This window comes from Suricata suricatta, chromosome 4 (assembly GCF_006229205.1).
Source record: "Suricata suricatta isolate VVHF042 chromosome 4, meerkat_22Aug2017_6uvM2_HiC, whole genome shotgun sequence".
In the NCBI taxonomy this organism is placed as follows: Eukaryota; Metazoa; Chordata; class Mammalia; order Carnivora; family Herpestidae; genus Suricata; species Suricata suricatta.
In genome coordinates this window covers 50,272,508-50,292,825 of record NC_043703.1, presented here as the reverse complement: position 1 = coordinate 50,292,825, position 20,318 = coordinate 50,272,508, and the positions used below count along the sequence as shown (strand labels likewise).

The window sequence follows — 20,318 nt, the reverse complement described above, 5'->3', positions numbered from 1 at the left end:
GATATAAATTTTCCAAAATTCTGATTTTCAGTTGAAAGCTCACATTGTTTTTAAAGGTTATACTTATTTTTGAAAGAGAGCACAAGCAGGGGTTGGTGCAGAGGGAGTGGGGGACAGAAGATGAGAGGCAGACTCTGTTCTGACAGCAGAGAGCCTGATGCAGGGCTTGAACTCAAAAACCTGTAGAGATCTTGAGCTGAGCTGAAGTTGGGCACTCAACCAACTGAGCCATCCAGGTACTTCTAAAAGCTTGCATTTTATCATTGGTGACAAATGCTGTTTTCCTTGAAGTGACAGGGTCACTTTATTATTTTGGGGAACATGTCTGCCAAATACCCAATTATGAATAATAAGTAATTCTTTCAAGTAAAAATGGTGTCCCATGAAATAAAGATAGCGTAACTCAAATAATTAGTGCTTTTTCTCAAGACAACACTCTATTTTAGAATTTGACAGAAGCACTTTATGCATACTTCCTATTTTATTGTTAAATAGGCATGTATTTAATGTTTGAGATTAAGAAATCGTTTTTACTTTTTGTCAAGGACATTCTTAAGTGAAACTACCTTTTTTTACAATGACAAATATGGTTTGGTGACCTAGCCCTGCTTCATGCTAAGGCACTAACAGCTACATTCACCTTTGCTTTTGCACTATTAGTGTAAATGTGAACATGGTGCAAAAAGGCAAATAATACTCTAGTGTTACTCTGAAAATAGTTTTGACCTCATGAACTCTCTGAAAAGGTTTATGGATCCTCTGTGGCTCTGAGGAGTACATTTTAGGAATTGCTGTAATATGGCCACATTAGAAATAGTCCCAAGTGTCCAAAAATGGGGATTAGTTAACTAAGTGTTGATAATTTTACACGGTTCTATGATAGAATATAAATTTGTGAAAGTTAATGTTAAATATAAGCTGATAATGCAGTATTTTTCTATGTTGGGTGCCACTCTAACACAAAATCAAGATTTCTGGAAGAAAGTGAAAGTATTGATCCTGACCCTCAACATTTTCATTTAGTTGATTTTATGTTTAAGAAAAGGGAAATTAAAAGGCTAAGAAGGCAGTTGCTGGCTGCTTTTCTGGTCCAAGGGATTTCTTGTGTAGTAAGTCTGAGTTTAATTTTCAGTATAAAAGGATCAATATCAGTATCAATCATTATTATATGCTTTATAGAAATGGGTGAAATATGCCTTCACATTCACTTCTTGTAGATTCACTTCCTCGTTGGCATTTTCATAATGTCATTATTGTGTTGTTCTTAATTGGGGAGAACTTCGAGTTGCTGTATATTATTTAGCTTCAGAGTGAATTAAAGAAGTACGTTTCTAAAAACATCTAGAGATTTTTTCGTTGCAGTTGAGAACATATTCATGCAGGTGGAATCATCACTGTCAGTACTGGAGGATGTAGCCTTTAAGCTGTCAGAAACTGTTACTGTTAGACCCACCGGGCTTCCTGTAAAGATCTGTACACATGGTTGTCTTATAGTGAACTAGCTATGTTTCGCAGAAAGTCAAACACTTTTTGTGAGAGCCATCATTGAAGATAGGCTGCTTTGTAGATCTTAGATCTTTTTTTTTTTGTTACAGTGGAAACCTAATAATCATGACTTGTTTTCAGTAATAATAATTTTCTAAGCACTAAGTCTAGAGAATGTTTAATGTTTCAAATTTCTTTCCAGATAATCTTTGTGTTTATTCAAAATTTTGTGTTTTACATCTGTTACGGTATACTAGGTGAATATATATGGTATGGTACTATTTTTGTAAAGTTTAAAATATACCACACAAAATACATGCTTATATATGAAAGCCTAAAGAAAATTAATGTAAACATTTTAGATTTAAACTAGAGTAATTAAAATTAATGTTATGTGTGTTTTAATTTGAGAGACCATTTGAAGCAGTTTGCATTTAGAAACGGATGATTTATTTTGTAAATAACCTTACTGAAAATGTTTTATGATATGAACATTCTATGTTAGATGTTCTGTTTGATCCTTTGATCTGTGGGTCAGAGACAAATTTGTGTATTGTTACAGAATAATTTACAACCCCTTAGTCTGAGGAATAAACTGAAAGAGAAGGCGTAACACACTCTTGGCTTCGTTACAATCAAACGGTTGCACGCCATTGTTACCATAGTTGAATTTTGAGAAGGTGGTGGATACTAGGTTCTTAGATGCTCTGAGACCTCCCACCATTTAGGGTGATTGACCAAACCACAGAGTCAGAGGCTGTGGGAATGAATACTTCCCTTGGGGTTCAGGGAGCATTTATTCCTAAATTTTGGGGGACAATTAAGGTAATAATACATTTACAAGTAAGAGCAGCAATGTGCTAAAGACAGGCAAAGAAAGCACTAATAACTCATACACTCTTGACAAGAATGAACTAGACCCTTCCACTGAAAAATCCTGGGTAAGAAAATTGTTTTCCAAGCCATTGATTTAAGAAATGTTACTTCGGGAGCACGGTGCCATGCTTGAAGTTTACTATTAAGTGCATGCTAAGTTTTGTTTAGGAAAGAAAGGACACAGGAAGCTCAAGTTGGGCTTATGTGCAGTAAAATATTGAGTCATTTTGAACATTGACCTAGAAAGGAATAGCCCTGAATTCTGGTAAAATGTAGTTGTGGTAAGTGAGAATTGACCAGTATGAATGGTGAAGATGGCTGCATTACACCCAGGCTTCAATAGACTGAGGCAGCTGAGTGATGAACTGAGGTGATTCTTAAGCATTATTAGTTTGGAAGGTGGCTTGGCATGATGAACAGTAAGCATCTCTGTTTCAGTTGTAATTAATTGGAAGTTTGCTTAAAGTGACTTAGAGCAGTAAGAATTTGCCTTTTGAGAATAGAGTTTTATTTAGTTTGTGTAATAGTTGAGAATTGAACATAAATGAGTAGGTAATATTAGTCAATTTGGGCAAGGGAGTAGAGATAGCTTCGTTGTGGGGGACACAGATTATAATTTGGGAAGAGTGCTGACTAGAAGCCAAAGTGACCAAAGATCAGAGAGGCAGGTAATCTGTCCTGCTGTGTTTTGAGTCTATTGCTTGAAGGTTAAATTTTTTTTAAGGGGGTACTTATCTTTTACTTATCTAGGTGGTCAAGTGTTACTTATCTAACCAGTTTGAGGGCTTGTTCTGTTGTTCAGATGCTTGATTTTTTACTCAGTCATTGTGGTTTTAAGCCTGAATTTGTAAGATGTTTACTCTTAAGAATACTTTTTCAGAAAACACTAATAATGAGGTTTTGTGTGCAACTTAGATCTCAACCTCAGAATACCTTTTCATTTGCTCTGTTTTCATAAACACTCTTCACCATTTGTATGGTGTATTTGACCATACTTTGATACATTTTTCATAAACTATTGGACTATTTATAAAACAAGACTTAAAGATGTAGCAGAGAAGGCAGGAAATACTTGACGTTTGTATGCCATATCTTGTTCTCTGCTTCCTGTCGGTTAAACCACGATGAGAGGAACAGAGACACAGATGTACAATTGCTGCTTTAATTTCCCATTAGGGAGACCAGTTAAGTATAAGGCTTGTTTCATTAAACTTGTGTCACTTGTTAATTCTAGTTATGTTGCAGGCTTGTTTTCTATTATAAGGACTATGGATTACAATTAGATGCTTGATATAGAAAATTAAATTTTTTATTTAAAATGTATTTATTTTTGTGAAAAAAATTTAAATTTATTTATCTTGAGAGAGAAAGTATGGTTGGGGGAGGGACTGGGAGAGAGGGGGGTGAGTGAATCCCAAGCAGGCTCTGCATTCCCAGAGTGGAACCTGATGTAGGGTTTGAACCCAGGAACCACAAGAGATCATGACCCAGCCAGAAATCAAGAATTGGACACTTAATTGACTAAGCCACCTGGGTGCCCCCTTTTATAAAATTTTTATAGGTCATCAGAGATTGGCTTTCAAATTTGTATATATAATGTACATTCAGTATGAAGTGATAAGCTGATATTTTTATCTCAGAATTTTAGTATTTAAGCATTTATTTTTGTAGTTTGGCATATCCAGATTCTTTAAAGTATTTAAAGCATTTTATGGTACCATTTTAAAATGACAAAAGGAAGGTTATAGAGCTTGGCTTATTCGAGAAAATATGGTAGATGGAAAAACAAGGATTTGAATGCACATCTTCTGATACTACATCCTGTGTCCTTTTAGGAAAATGATTGTTTTCATTAAATTGCTATTTTGATTCCATGATTAAAGCATTTAAGTTTACCTTTGCCTGTTCTATCTGGAATGTCCCTTCCCCCTTACATTATCTCTACTTTGGAAAAAGTAGTCTTTTTAAAACTTTCAGTGCTTCTCATAAATGTTTAAGAATTAAGTAAAGGTAGCATATATGTTTTGCTTTGTGAATTGTAAAGCACTTTTTAGACGTTAGATATTACTAACAAATGATAAGATAAATAAACCTTTCTATGCTCTTGTACAATTTCTGGATGTTTTTTTATGTAAAAGTGTATTTTAAAAATTTAATAAGTGCCTATTACATCTACTAAGGTGACTTTCAACTCTTGAACTTTCCGAGAGAAAGGCAAAGCCCTAAAGCAGAAAATACCTCTATCAAAGAGCAGGTTTAATGCCCCCTTACTTGGTCAACTACATGTTTTCACAAGAGCACTTCTCTTCTGGCCATCTCTCTGGAAGAAAGTAAAGACTCCTTGAATGTTGGTGATAGCAGTCCCTTTTAAGTGACTAAGCAATTTCTGTCTGTCATGAATATTACATCTTTCTTCATTTAGTAACTAAATTGGCATCATTTGTTCAAAAGATTTAATACTAAATGACAAAATACAACCATCTCTAGATTCAACTAGTTCACATATTTCAAATTTCCATTTCTTATTCAAATGGATATAGGGTAGTTTTGATGTTCAAATGAATAACTTATAAGAAAGGTTATGTGGTAATGTTAATATTTTTTGAAAACCTTATTTTTTGTTTCCCCTCTCTTCCAGTCTTTAGGCAAAGAACAAAAACTTAAGTAAATTAGTTAAGTGAATTTTGTTTTAAACTATTTTCCAACACTCTAGGCAGTTTAAAAACCATTGTTGAGAACTCCTGCGTGGCTCAGTCGGTTAAGTGTCAGACTTCAGTTCAGGTCATGATCTCTTTGTTCATGGGTTCAAGCGCCGCATCAGTCTCTGTGCTGGTAGCTCAGAGCCTGGAGCCTGCTTTGGATTCTGTGTCTCCCTCTCTCTCTGCCCCTCCCCTGCTCATGCTCTCTCCCTGTCTCTCAAAAATAAATAAACATTAAAAAAAAATTAAAAAACCATTGTTGAAAATCTCCATAAGTAATTAGAGAAGAATTTAAGGAGGGCAGTGTACACATTGGTGCTGGAAGCTATCAGTGTAGCAATCAAGTTGTGGAATGTTGTTTAAGCTGCTCCCATCATTTTTGGATAGTAGTTACCAGATCCCACGCATGTGACTTGCATTGAGCTTTGTATTCATAGGGACTGCTCTGTTGTTGTCACTTGATTTGAAAACCTCCAGGTATTTTCTCTTTCTTCCCAAATCAAGCCAAATACTACTTCCTGACTTTCAAGACTCCATAATTTGGTTTTGCTTTGCTTATTTAACCACATTTTCTACCATTTCCTATTGACCCGTCTTAGCTCTTGTCAGGCTGTTAAGTGTCTTCAGGTCAGTTTTGATTCTCTGCCTTCTGTGTTTCAGCATTCATGCACATACACACTCATGCTATTCTTTATCTTATCCTTTCCCTTAGTCTCTCCATATCCTATTACTTTCCTTTAAAAGATTGACTTTAGGTCCTTTGTTGTCTGTCAGTGCTCCTTGACCTGTTTGACCATCCTCTCTTCTGAAGTGCTGTAGTACTGACGAGCTTTATGAGCATTTAATTTCATACTACCTTTTGGTGTTCAGCTATTGTTTCTTCTTTCCTGAACTAAATTGTACGTATCATGGGAACAAAGCCATACATTATCTTTGTATTTACCATGGTACTGAGTTTAGGGGAAGATCAGTAAATATTTATCAACTTTTTACCACTAAGTCAATAGTAGAAGCATGGTTTCTTTTAAAAATGGATGCTATGGGAGCTTCTGATTAACTCTGGATATAAGATAAGCGTAACAAAACTGTTCCCTCTCAGAGAATACCTAATACAAGGTGTTGATGCACTTCAGTTAACAGTAACTGAAATGGATTCATAGGATTTAAAATTTGAGTGAGCAATTATGTTATGAAAGGTGGAAGGCCTAATATTTTAATTATTCTATATTATAAATTTGCATGTTTCTTATGAGTAGTAGTAGTAGAAGTTTGCTTCTAAGATTTGTACAGTTGGAAGATAAACTACGTGTATAATTTATAAATGTTGCATATGTGTATTTTAAATATATATGTTACAGTATTAAACCCTTGACCTTCTACTTTCTTATCTCTCATCTTGCAGTTTTGTTTGGGCCTAGTGTTTTGGTGCCACTGAGTTTAGAATTTAGGTGATTGCCAGACAGTTGTAAGGACAGTGATAGGAAGAATTTCGTTTTAAGGATCTTGACATGGAGCACCAGAATTGTTTGATTAAATCAAGACTTATTTAAGATAGATATCTATTTAAAGAAGAAAGGGGGTAAAACTATGAAAACAATTAGGTCATTAGGGGTCTTCTATGTGGGGAGTGGGAAATTTTGTATACAAGGAATCTTAAAATCCATCAACCTTGGTGACTTGGGAAAAGGTGCAAACATTTTTGCTTCTCTGGCATTGATATTCTTTTTCTTTCTTTATTTTTTAATGTTTGTTCATTTTGAGAAGGAACACAAGCCAGAGCAAGGATAGGCAGAGAGAGAGAATCCCACCTAGGCTCTCTGCTGTCAGCTGTCAGCACAAACCCAACCTGAAGCTCAATCCCACAAACTGTGAGATCATGACCTGCAAAAATCAAGAGTTGGTTGCTTAACCAACTGAGGCACCAGATGCCCCTGGAGTTGATATTCTTAAGTCTGGTCTCACTATGATTTTGAAGAGGACCCAATAATGCCACAGGTATAAAAGATTGTGACCAGCTAAGAATGCATGGAGAGATCTGGACTGAGCAGTGAGCACAGAGAGAAGCCTGGAAAAGAGTGGTGCATATAGTGTTGGGGTTGGGGGGATGATAGGGCAGCACACTTTGGCTTCTCTATTTTTAATGTTTATTTTTGAGAGAGAGAGATGGAGAGAGGCAGAGCGCAAGCAGGGGAGGACAGAGAGAGAGCGAGACCCAGAATCTGAAGCAGGCTTTAGGCTCTGAGCTGTCAGCACAGAGCCTGATGCTGGGATCGAACTCACAAATGGTGAGATCATGACCTGAGCCAAAATTGGGACACTTTACCAATTGAGCCACGCAGATGCCCCTGACTTTGGCTTCTTTAATACTGGCATGGGGTTGGGGGACCATGAGGACAATAAAATGCAGAAATGCTGGAATACCTTTTTCTGAGATGAAGGTAAAGAGTAGTAAAATTGTAACAGAGGGATGCTTTTAAACTTAATCCATGGAATATTCCTTTTCACTATTTTCAGTCCTTATGCTATTTAGATGATCCTGTTTTACAAATCTGACCACGTTTTCTCATGCCTTTTGCTACGCAATGAAGAACCACTAATCCCTGTTAATGGATCTGAAGTTTTCCTATAGGCAGTGGAGGCAGTAGAACAGTAAGTTGCTGGTATTTTTATCTTTGCTAAGTTGCTTCTGTTGCTGGATAAAGAACCACTCCAGGGGAGCTAGAGTAAGAGTGGTAGGCTGGATGGACAGTGTGTCTCTCCAAAAGAGTGGAACTTCATATGACACAATATAGCTTATTCCAAAAGAGTGGTGTGTCGTGTAGGAGTTGGAGGTGTGGAGAGGTATGGCGTGCTGCAGAATCTCCTAGGGAACCTTTAAACAACCCATCACTGGCTTTCCCCCTGCAGTCTGGGCCAGAGCGAAACACTGTTCCTGATGGGAGCCTGCTGTGTGCTCAGATAGGGGAACCATTGCACTAGTGAGCATTTTCTAAGAGGATGAATATATTAACCAGGTGAATGAACCAACACAGAAATGAAATAGAATTTCCTTGCAAGTTGATTCTTGTTTGTAACAGAGAAAAAAGTTTTTTAACTGCTGGACTGGTTTTGCTGATAAGCACATTTTAGCACGTTTGTGTTCACTGCATAGGTGTGTTTCTGTGAGAGTCAGGTTTGGGGTGCCGGAGGGAAAAAGCTTCCTTTAGTTCATCTGGGTAATAAAAATCAACAATTAATGACATTTTGATTGATAATTATCACTTTCAAGCATTTTGATGGGAAAGCAGGTAAATTTTTTTATGACCAAAGTTAAAACAATATTGGATTACTGTTGGATATTTTTCTTTGTTTGGTTTTAAATTCTCTTGTTTTCAGTAAATGCTCAGAAAAAGGGTTAATCTTGGGATTGCAGGTATTGACAGGTCTAGGTATGTGATCTGTTTGGCTGTTTTGCAAGGTGCTGTAAATGCTGCCTGAGTGTAACCTGACACCAGGTAGCCCCAACTGGCCAGGGATGGAAAGTGGAGAACAATGTGAAAGAACCGGAATTTCAGGTCTAGGCAGTGACTAATTGCGGCCTGCCCTCAGAGTCCTGGAACTGTCCATCGGGGTGTCAGCAAAAAGGCTTTCGAAAGCGTGGAGAAGTCATCCTGCTTGGCTTGATCATATTGAGTGTGTGTGTGTGTGTGTGTGTCTGTCTGTCTGTCTGTCTGTCTGCGAGTGAGATGACCTTAACATGTTTGGGGTAAGGTGAGCTTGTTCATGTTTCCATGGCCTGCTTCAGCTGGAAGCCTGACTGAGGCTTTCTATACCAAAAATCCCCACCAATTTGTGCTTCATTCATGTGAAAGCAAAATTATACTTTAGAAAAAGTTTTAGGTACTTCCATTCCCCTTGCTTCCCCTCCAAGTTGCAATGAAAGATGCTTAAGGCAGGATAGCTATTTAGAAGATGGTGCTGGTTATATATAACCTATATAGTACTTATATAGATTTCAAGGACATTTTTTTAAAATGTTTTATTTATTTTTGATACAGAGAGAGACAGAGCATGAGAGGGGGAGGGGCAGAGAGAGAAGGAGACACAGAACTAGAAGCAGGCTCCAGGCACTGTGCTGACAGCTCAGACAGCTCAGAGCCTGACCCGGGGCTCGAACCCACAAATGTGAGATCTGACCTGAGCCTAAGTCAGAGGCTTAACTGACTGAGCCACCCAGGCGCCCTGACATATTTTTAAACTTCTAAATTTTCTTAAGTCTTGTGAACGTTTGAAATAATATGTGAGCACAGTGGGAAATGATTTATTCCTCTTGTGACATTAATTTGTATTTTTTTAACTTCTGTGTATATAGCACATGATTTAGACAGGGCTATAGAGTGAGATTTATTTTACAATTGGTGCCTCCCCCTTTTTTTTTCCTCTCTTTCTTTCTCACTCAGTAGGAACTGAGAGACTAACCGCCCTTGTTTGAGGAAGTTCAAATCTGGTTACTTAACTGTAACTACATTTTGGTGTCTTTTTTTAAATCATTTTTTCCATATTCATGTTTTTAAAAATGTAAGCTATAGAAATACTGTATTCAAAGAACTAGCAAGCATAATGTTATTTAAAATTTAACATATTTTTATGAGTTTGGTAGCTTTATAAAAAGCTTTATTAAAATGTTCTCATTTTTTAGGGTCAGTGAAGGAAAAACTAATGGTATAATATGATAGAGCTTGGGAAAGAGCAACAAGAGTAAAACTTGAAGATTTAAAACAATCATAGAAAAACTCACAAACTCCTCTACTTAAAGTTGTTCTGGTTAAAAATATGAACAAAAATGATTTACCGTGTACCAAGAGATTGTATGGAATAGAGACCTTTGCTATAAATACTTGTGTCAGAGATTTCTTATCTTCCAGATATTCTGCTAAAGAACGATACTGATGAAGTTCTATTAATGCAGATATAGGGACATTAGTAGAGAATTAGACTGGGAATTTGAGCCTCTTTTGCTTTCTTCTCCACTAACTGTCTTTGTGATGTTGGACAAGTCAGACTGCCAGGCCCAAATTCTTTAGCTGGTCAATGAATGCGTTGTTTTTGGTAATCCTTAGATATTTTTCAGCTTTAAAATTACATGATTTCACACTTTTTAGGTTGAAAATGGGCAGGCCCTGGGACTATTGTACAGAATGTATCTTGGTACTGCTGATTCATTATTTTCATGTCTTCTGGAACCTAATGTAAAGCATTCTATGTATTAGAAAACACACGAAAAGGCCTGACTATGGTGAATTACACAAAAATTCTAGCCATTACAGTATATAGGTTTATTGCTTGCTTCTCATTTTAATTTGCATAGCTTTTCTTCTTTTCCTCTTTTCTTATTCTATTTCATTTTTATTGTATTTCTTGTAATGTTTTTTTCAAATATACTCGCTTTTCTTATGATGGGTATGTCTATATGTTGAAAAGGACCTTTTATTCGGTTACTACTTCATAAAAATTTCTTTCTTTTCAGATACTTAGCATCTGGGTTTACTACAGAATTCCAGTTCATTAGATACTCATACGTACATAAACAAGCACTGTCTGAATGTTTTATTAAAGGTAGTCACTCAAGCACCCTATTGCTCTAAGCTGGTGAATTTTATCTCCTTGGGGCTAGAATGATTTAATCTGAAACATTTTTGTCATTTGTTTTATTTATTAATTTTCATTGTGAGTGTATGAGTTGGTGGTCTGCAACTTCCAAGGGCGTAGCAATGATGTGTTTTTAAATATCATTATGAATTGATAGATTTTTAGACTCTTGTGTTTAAAGCCCTTTCGAAGGAAACTTAAATTTGCATTCAGGGATGAAGAAAGCAGGCGTGAGAAGTATTAAAAACTGATTTTGACTATCGTGTTTTTATAATGCCTGAAATATTTTATAATAAATGAGACAGAAACTGGCCGAGTTGGTTGTAGTAGCCATCTATGTGGCTGAGGGTTTTGTGTTTACAATCAGTAAATTCATGTTGTTTGGAACAGGGGCATAATGGAACTCTGTGTTAAGGGAAGCTTGCCAGACAGGGTGAGGTCTTAGCCTAGAAGCAGCTGGATTTATCAAAGAGGTGCCAAATTTTCAGGCACTGGAATAGAATTATAATTTTGTTGATAATGGGCTATAGTATTCTTTGTTGGAGTCTAGCAAATAGCTGTGGTCAAGGAGACTCAGAGGGAGTATGGAAATGAGACTTAGGAATAATCAGTTAAGTGGCTTGCACCTGTTACATGTCCCTTGCATTGTACTGAGACGATAATGAAGCTATTGTGTATGGAGCAAAAATCATGTGGCTGGCATTCTGTATATGGATTTTGCATGGCATTTTCACAGCAACTCTAGATTTTGGTGTTAAGTATTGTACCTATTTTACAGAAAGGGGAGACTGACACTAAGTAAGTAACTTATCCAAAGTCACAGTGCAGAAGATTCAAACTCAGGTGGTCCTGACTCCAGAGCTTGGGCTCTTTGAACTGTTTTTGCTTGTTTTATTATTTGACTTTAAATCTGCAGCTTATTTCGGTGATAAGAAATTTGGAACCTTATTGTTGAGACCCTCCTGTGATGTGTGTCTTGAAAGAATAAGAATATGATCCTGACCCAGTTGAAAGATATGAGAGCCAAGTTGGGGAGTTTTTACTGTTTTAGTGGACATTCAACCAGGTGGCTTCTCATAGTTGTGCAAATAAGTTAACTGTTTATGTCTATGTTGGGTAAACAGTTTTCACATATATTTTTTCTTATTATTTTACATAGGCTGTGACACTTTGAAAATGAAATAGGTTTAAGAATTACTTATGCAGTAAAATGTTCCTAAATATAATACATATAGTTAACCAATGACCCTGTCCTCTGTTAGGGTAAGGCAAAAAAATCTTTTTTCTCCTCAATCTGAGTACCCATGTCTTTTTCATACTAGCACAACTTTGAGGAATAAAATGATTAAGTTCAGTTTGGGACAGGTTTTAGACACATTGACTTTGAGGGGCACTCACGTGGACATAACTAATAGCTGAGTGCATGGATTTGGAGATCAGGAGCTGAACTCAAAATGGAGAATTTTTTTTCCACTTTGTGTGTGTGTGTGTGTGTGTGTGTGTGTGTGTGTGTGTGTAAAATCTGTTTCAAACTATTATGGTATAAAGAATGTGGGTAGATTTAGAGGCAAGACTGTGTCCTGTTCCCCTGGACGGAGTCCTGATTTACAAGGTTAGGAATCTCATTGTACTTGTGTGACATTTTCAGATGATGAGGCCTTGGGCCCAGGGACTCGGTGCACTCATGAGAAACTGAATCATTGATCTATATGTTCAGTCTCCTCTGTTACCAAAAAGATGTTGATGCAGAGGGGCTTTCTTCTTTAAGTGTCTCCAACATTATGGGTGATACTTCTGGATCCAGAACCAGAAAATTTCTTCCCAAGACCCATCTTGGTGCCATAAGCTATGCAACTACTGAGAAGGAGTGGAAAGGAGAGAAGACAGAGGACCAGAGGCCTAATTAGGCCAATAAAATCAGTCAAGAGCTTTTTTAAAACACATTTTTAATTTATGAGCTTCTATATAGAAATGAACAAAAGCCACCTCCCCAGAGTGAATGTGTCTCCATCCCAACAAGTGACCTAGTGATCATGGGCAGTCATTTCAGTTTCCGTTTATTACTCTTAGGTTGTTAAGTGTGTACCTGAAGGTGTGGGTATGTTGATGCTTATGCTTACTTTTGAAAAACATTTATTAAAGCATAATTGTGTGGAAATCCTAGTAAGAAAAGGTACCTCATTATAGTGGAAAAAAAGTGAAACTTAAACTTTACACAGATGTGTTCACATTGGTCACTGGTAGAGTGTCACTTTGTATTTACAAATAAATGGATTTGAGGGGTGCCTGGGTGGCTCAGTCGGTTAAGCATCTGACTTTGGCTCCGGTCATGATCTCCCAGTTCGTGGTTTCAAGCTCCGCATGAGGCTCTGTGCAGACACCTGAAAGCCTGGAGCCTACTTAAGATTCTGTGCCCCCCCCCCTCAAAAATAAAAATAATAAACATTAAAAAAACAAATAAATGGATTTGGAATAGGCCTTTGGTATCTGACCTTTTAGAGAGAAACTTGTGTTATCAGGAAAACATCCCTTGATTCTGTTTATTTGATTTCTTACTGTGGTTTTTCAAGTTTGGGATAATGGTTTCCTCTTTATCAAAAGTACGACAGTCATCCTTTATAAGTAATATATGCAGACATAGCTTAAATATCTAATGATAGATTTTTAAGCAGTATCTTTAATATAACCCTTTTTACTATTACTGTGGGCACACAGGTATGGTAGATACAGAAGGAATTTTAGACAATGGTTACTCACCTAGAGAGGTTTTGCTCTATGTTGCTTCCTGGCATATTGCTTTAGAAATCATAGACATTCAAAGATTTATTGAATTGAATTAGCGGGACATGATTTTCACATGGGAGACAGTGTGTAGTTAGTGCTAATGTGGTGGGCAATAAGTGCTGTATTTCTGAAGAGAGATCCAGATAGGTGGAGGCAGAGAGGTTTTGGGGGGGCGGTTGTGAAAGAAATGGGACTTGAGTATTAAAGACTGGGAGAGATGTGCATGGGTGCTGAGGTGGGAGCGGTATTCTGGAAATGAAGAATAATTAGATTTTAAGCAGGGAGGCAAGAAGGAATATAGTTTGTGTGGAGGACCACTAAGAAGGCAAGTCCAGTGCAGAAGAATAATTTAAGGGAAAAGATTATAAGTAACATTTGTCCAAAGCCAAATGTATGTCTGATGTTTATATGTCTCTGATCAATTTAAGTCAAAGCACTTTTTCCCTTCCAGGTATGGTGCATTGCTCAAAAACTACCTGAATGTGTTAAAAATAAAAATGCGTTCTTTCCCAGTGTTGGAGTTGAACCTCATTATTGAAGGAGGTGGGGTACAGAGTGGGTTTGGGGCACTGCTGGGTTAGAATTCAGTTTAGTATCACCTAAATTGAATTCATAACCCTTACTTTATTTTGATTCCCAGTTAGGAAAGTTACAGTTATCCATGATGACCCCCGAAGTCCATGGTATCTAGGCACTTGGCTTTACTGAAATTAGGAAATGAAGTATTTGACTCAGCTGGCACATGCTGAGTTTTCAGGGACACTGATTCACCAGCTCAGCTTCATTCTCTAACTTGTCTTTTTAAAATTGTAGGGGCACCTGGGTGTCTCATTTGGTTAAGCGTTCAGCTTTGGCTCAGGTCATGATGTTGCAGTTCGTGAGCTTGAGCCCCACATTGGGTTCTGTGCTGACAGCTTAGTTCCTGGAGCCTTCTTCCAATTCTCTGTGTCCCTCTCTCTCTGCCCCTCCCCCACTCATGCTGTCTCTGTCTCTCAAAATGAATAAAGGTTAAAAAGAAAAAATTAAAAAGGGGCACCTGAGTGGCTCAGTTGGTTAAGTGTCCGACTTCAACTCAGGTAAAGATGTCACGGTTTGTGCGTTTGAGCCCCATATTGCGCTGTCTGCTGTCAGCACAGAGCTGGCTTCAGATCCTCTGTCCCCTTCTCTCTATGCCCCTCCCCTTCTTATTCTCTCTCTCTCTCTCTATATATATATGTATATATAAAAATAAACTTAAAAAAATTAAAATTGTAAGTACTATTTCAAGTGTTATTTAATTTGATCATTTTTATAATCTTTGTCTTTTCATCACATTTATAGTCATAATCCTGTGATGCAGTATTAAAGTTGTGATAAAATTTTTTCCTTTTGTTAATAGTGGTAACTTTTTTTTTTAAGTAGGCAAACATCGTTGGCAGGCACTTTTTAAGCATTTCTCCCTCCACTGAAATTGTTTTCACTCTTAAGTTGCGTTTCTGTTTTTCTACTATTGTAAAGTGCAGTTCTTTGCATGTTCTAATTTGCCATGACGTGGTCAAGTGCCGTTTCCTTCCTGTTGCTTGCAAGCCTGTGCTAGAGATAAGGATACATTTGAGTGCATTAAAAGAGAAGCTACTGAAGACAGGCTTAAGCATGGTAAAACATTCTACTTATCAGAATCCTTTTACAAAACCAAAGAGTGGGCTTTAATTTCTGCTTATTTTTAAAGGCTCTTAAAATAGTACTTACTAAACTTTAAATGTATTAGACACATTTTAAATTCTTATATATATTAGGCATAACAGGGATACTGTATGAATGTTTCTCCTAAGGCAAAAATATACATATGAAATTACTCATGGAGTAGCAATTCCTGTGTGGTTTGCTGGGTTACTGGCAAGAAGGAAATAGTTTATATGCTCTTTATTGCAGTTACAACCCTAGTTATTGCTGTGTGGACTGGGTTTGGTTTGTTTTTTTTTTTTTAAGTATTCGGTACTTTAACTGTAGTTTAACTGGGGCAGGGAGGGAGAATGGCTTCACTTTCAGAAATGAGAGGTGATTTTTATCTTAGCAAGAATGAAATCTTCAAATATCTATATAACTTAAGAAAAAAAAAGCCTGCATTCATCAGTCATGTTGATTTTGTTTAAAAACATTAATAAAAAATACTTTGGAGACACTGTTCTTGGTACTAATTTTTACATTCTAAGTGGGCACGACTACTCTTTCATAACTAATTTAAGCTTTTGTTTTTCAGGCCAAGGAGTGCTAAAGAAGAAAAATTTCAGAAAAACTGCCTGTTTGAGGAGAATATCAGTGAACCAAGAAAACCTGTAGCGCCATCCTGAAAGAAAACCTGGTCTACAGTAGCTTCATAGACTTAGCTGAGGGTTTTTTACTCAAATTGGTCACTGATTCTGCTGCCTCAAACTTGAACCTGCCTGGAATTTTTCTCATGTGGATCTAAGGGGAATGCTTTATTATGGCTGCTGTTGTCCAACAGAACGACCTGGTATTTGAGTTTGCTAGTAACGTCATGGAGGATGAACAGCAGGTATGAGACCCGGAGAAAAATCGGATTTTAATAAATTTATTGTTATGATTCTTCCATTTGCAAAAGAAAATTACTTTAAAAGACCATAGAAGAAACCTTATTAATGTAATAATACAGATACTAAAAATTTGGAGGTAATTGTGATCTTATATTTTAATTACTAGTTAATTTGTTAAGAAATAATTTAATCCTTAGCTTTGGTGTGGAACAAGGAAATAGTAATTTTGGGATTAAGGGGTGTGTGTGTGTGTAAGTGTAAAATGAGACTTAACAGTAAATAAAATACTTTAACTTTTCGAAGTGCTTTGAAAAGTTCTAGAGGGCCTACCAACAAGACATGTAAAATTTTTTTGTAATATAGTGTTGGTGATTGTAATAGTTGCTTGCTTAGTATTTGTAATCCTGGGCTGTTTTTTCAAGGGGATGGAAAGATACTAGCAGTCCTACAATCATACATCACTTCAGTGCAAAGCACGTGATACTGAGGAAGTCACTTAACTTCTCTAGATCTAGGTTGCATCATTAGTTGAATGAGGGGATTGAACTGAATAATTTCAAATTGGCTTTCACTTAGTTTATGTTTAGTGATGTTCAGATTACTCTTTGTAGAATGTAAAGAAGATCCAAGAGGCGTTGAGAAAAGGATCTAAGTTAATTCTAGTCTCCCTGCCCTTCTGCCTCACCTCCCACTTCAGGGTGGGGGAGATGCTAGGGATTCTTGGGACTTTATAATTTACTTCATTTTAAATAGGTTATGTAGGACTATAAGACATGATGTGAGAGAGATGCTATGTTAGATGCCATTTACTGGCAAAAGTATTTATAGGACCTGCAGGCTTAAAATATGCCCAATAAGTTGATATACATACTGAAAAAAGCCTGTTCCCAAATATCTCACATTAATAGGCTAATTATAACGTATCGTACTTTTAATCTAGAAACATAATTACTACAGATAATAAAATTGATTCTTTTGACAGGACATAATTTTTTTTTGCTGTTGTATTGTCTATTGAGGTGACAGATTTAAAAATTTAGAAATAAACCTATAAAAGATGAGAATTTGGATTGAGGTGCCTTAAAATCAAGATTAGCTTTGATTAGGAAGGGAAAAAGTTTGAGGGAGAGGATTGCTTTGTCCCAATTAAAAATATATTAATAGTTACATGGAAAATTACTCATGAGAAACTGAATCACTGATCTAGATATTCAGTCTCCTATATTACTGAAAAGATTTTGATGCAATGGGGCTTTCTTATCTCCAATAAGTATTTCGTATCTCCAATAAGTATGGGTGATATGCTGAATCCAGAACTGGAAAATATCTTCCCAAGCAAGAACCATTTTGGTGCCATAGGCTATGCATCTACTGAGAAGAAGTGGGAAAGCGAGAAGACAGAGGACCAGATGCCTAATTAGGCCAATAAAATCATTCAAGAGCTTTTCTTACACATTTTTAGTTTATGAGCTTCTATATAGAGATGAACAAAAGCTACTTCACCCCCAAATTTTGAAATAATCAGCTTATATTCTCTTGTGTTTTATGTGTTTAACTCCTCAGTACATATGGAATATATTTCTTAATAGAATGTGAGGTATAGATTTCTGACAATTATTTTCTCCCACCAGTGAGGATGTTGGCCCTTCAGATTTATTGAATATTTTACGATTTCCACGCTAAGACTGCTACCTCTCCTATATACTAAATTACCACATGTACGTTAGTTTTGAACTTTCTAGTATATTTTCTTATTTTATTCCATTTAACTGTTTTGTATTATGCCAGTACCACATTGCTTTCATTAGTAGTATTTTGTAGATTTGACATCTGGTAAGATACTGCCTCTCCCTTGCCTAAAAATATTGGCATAGAGTTTTGAATGAATTTTAGAATTAGCTTCTTAAGTTATATAAAACTCTGTTGGGATTTTAACTTTTCAAAGTTAAAATGTATTTGTGTCTTTTAAAATAATTGTTTTATGATCCTATATTGGTTTGGTTGGTTCTTTATAAAATCACTGTTTGAAGGCACCAGATTAGAAGACATTTCCTGTTTTGTATTATGGTCTGATTATAAATGTCATCTAAAGCAGCTGACACCATTAATGTTGGTTGCCAACACCTTTATCATTTTCCCTTGTATCATGCATTGTCCTTTCACAATTGCTTAGGGGACTGGTAGTGTTGGAAGGGAAACCCCAACATTGTTGGTGCTGACAAGCCACTTTTAAAAGTCTTTTCTTGCTGTCTGTTCCAAACTGGGCATATTCGTAGTGGAGAATGAAGCACTTCTGTGGGAGAGCAACACCGTCAGTACTGAATTGCCCAGTGTGCTTTTATTTGGAGGTGCCTTGGTTTGACCCTATTAAACAGATGTGTTTGCTTGGGAAATTTATGAGAATAAGAAGAAATCTGAAGGTTGTGGATACAAGTTTCTAAAGAGAAGGAAAGTTGACTATAGGTTCAAATAATCCAGAAGTTAGTTTAATGAAAAACAACTGGTAGTTTAATGCATTTTATAATTTTGACATATTATTACATTATATGCTTTTTTTTCATTATATGCTTTTTTCAGTTGTTGGTTCTAAAAGTAGAACCTAGTAAATCATAGTTATTTATACTTAACAGACTTAGCTCACTAGGGAGAAGCTTGGTGACATGCATGGGAAAGGAAAACAAATATTTTTGTAGAATCCTATCACAATATAAGAAGGTGGTTTTACAGCATTCCTTCTTCGGTTATAAATTGGTTTGTTCTGAACACTGATTTCTTGAGGCTAAACGATAAAAAGTGCCTTGCCACCTTTTTAACAAGATACCCAGTATTTCTCCATTTTGTGTTTAGAATCACAGCATTGCAACTTTGGGAAAGCATCACTGTGGAAGTTACATTAGAAGTGGATCTTGAATGAAATCTGGCCATTTGTAGGAAAGTGGATGGACCTTGAGGGTGTCATGCTAAGTGAAATAAGTCAGGCAGAGAAGGACAGAAACCATATGTTTGCACTCATAGGTCTAACAGGAGAACAGAAGAAACCTAATGGAGGACCAGGGGGAGGGGAAGAGGGAAAGAGAGTTGGGGAGAAAGAGGGAAGCAAAACTTGAGAGACTATTGAATGCTGAAAATGAACTGAGGGTTGATGGGGAGGGAGATGGTGGTAATGGGGAAGAGCACTGGGTGTTATATGGAAACCAATTTGACAATAAACTATTAAAAAAAAAAAGTGGATCTTGTAGAAAGATCCAGTTATCTGAGAAATGAATGAGCAGAAGTGTTCTGGAACAATAGAATGTACCTAAACTTTTAATGGATTCCTTGACTACATAATCAGTCTAACCACCTTAACTTATGGTTAGAAGCTTTTCATAGTGTGACTGTTTGGTGCTCTTTTGTTCCTTATACTACATTAACTTTGTCAGCCTACTGTATAATGTCCAGTGCTTTCCTGCTTGATCTCCCACATTCATGCCTGCTACCTATTTAAGTTCTAATCTCTTTCAAAACCTTAGGACAGAATCTACTTATTCCAGAAATTTATTCTAAAGTCATTCCTTCAGAAATTAACAGATTTTATCCTGTCACTTCTATATCATTTACTGTCATTTTTCTATTTGCCACATTAAAGTTTCATATGTACATTACTGATTTCCCCAGATAAATGCTAACTACTTGAGGAAAGAGTTTATACTTTTCCCCCCTCTCCTAAATATCTCCCAAAGCATTTAACATCATTCATAATACCTTTATCAGTTGAGTCTTAAAGATTTTCTTCCTCATCTTCATCCTGTTAGTAAAATGATATAGGATATGTATGTGCTCAGCTATGGTCTTTATCACAGCAGAAGACTTTTGAATGAGAGGTGATGTTCTCCAAACTCTCTTGACTATTTTCTGGGACCTGTTTATCCACATTCTCAGTGCATGGGCAGTTTTCCAATATCACCACAATTCCAAGACCAGAAAGAAATATTCATGGAGTCTTTTTAGAACTGTTCTGTTGTATGTGTTTAGTCAACACCATGTCAAATAAGTTTCAAAAATTATCATTGAGATTATAAATAAATATCCATACAGAGTTTTACTATTTATTTATTTATTTATTTTATTTATCTATTTAAAGAGAGAGGGAGAGAGAGAGCATGAATAGGAGAGGGGCACAGAGGGAGAAAGAGAGAGAGAAAGAATCTTAACCAGGCTCCACACTTAGTGTAGAGCCTGATGCAGGGCTTAATCCCATAACCCTGGGATCATTACCTGAGCCAAAATCAAGAGTCAGACAGTCAACCATCTGAGCCACCCAGTCGCCCCC

The 20,318-nt window shown here is 36.5% G+C and overlaps 1 protein-coding gene across 5 annotated transcripts in view; it reads left to right on the top strand.

The window, feature by feature from the left end:
• Positions 1–20,318, top strand: part of ELF1 (E74 like ETS transcription factor 1) — a 109,583-nt gene that overhangs the window by 41,387 nt on the left and 47,878 nt on the right. For 2 of the 5 annotated variants that reach the window (XM_029936647.1, XM_029936645.1), the window contains exon 3: positions 15,712–16,008. In XM_029936647.1, the coding sequence (XP_029792507.1) occupies positions 15,937–16,008 (72 nt within the window). In that variant the 5' untranslated portion in view covers positions 15,712–15,936. Of the gene's footprint in view, positions 1–7,590; positions 7,710–15,024; positions 15,108–15,711; positions 16,009–20,318 lie in introns of those variants that run through there. The other 3 variants (XM_029936648.1, XM_029936646.1, XM_029936649.1) reach the window with 3 other exon arrangements.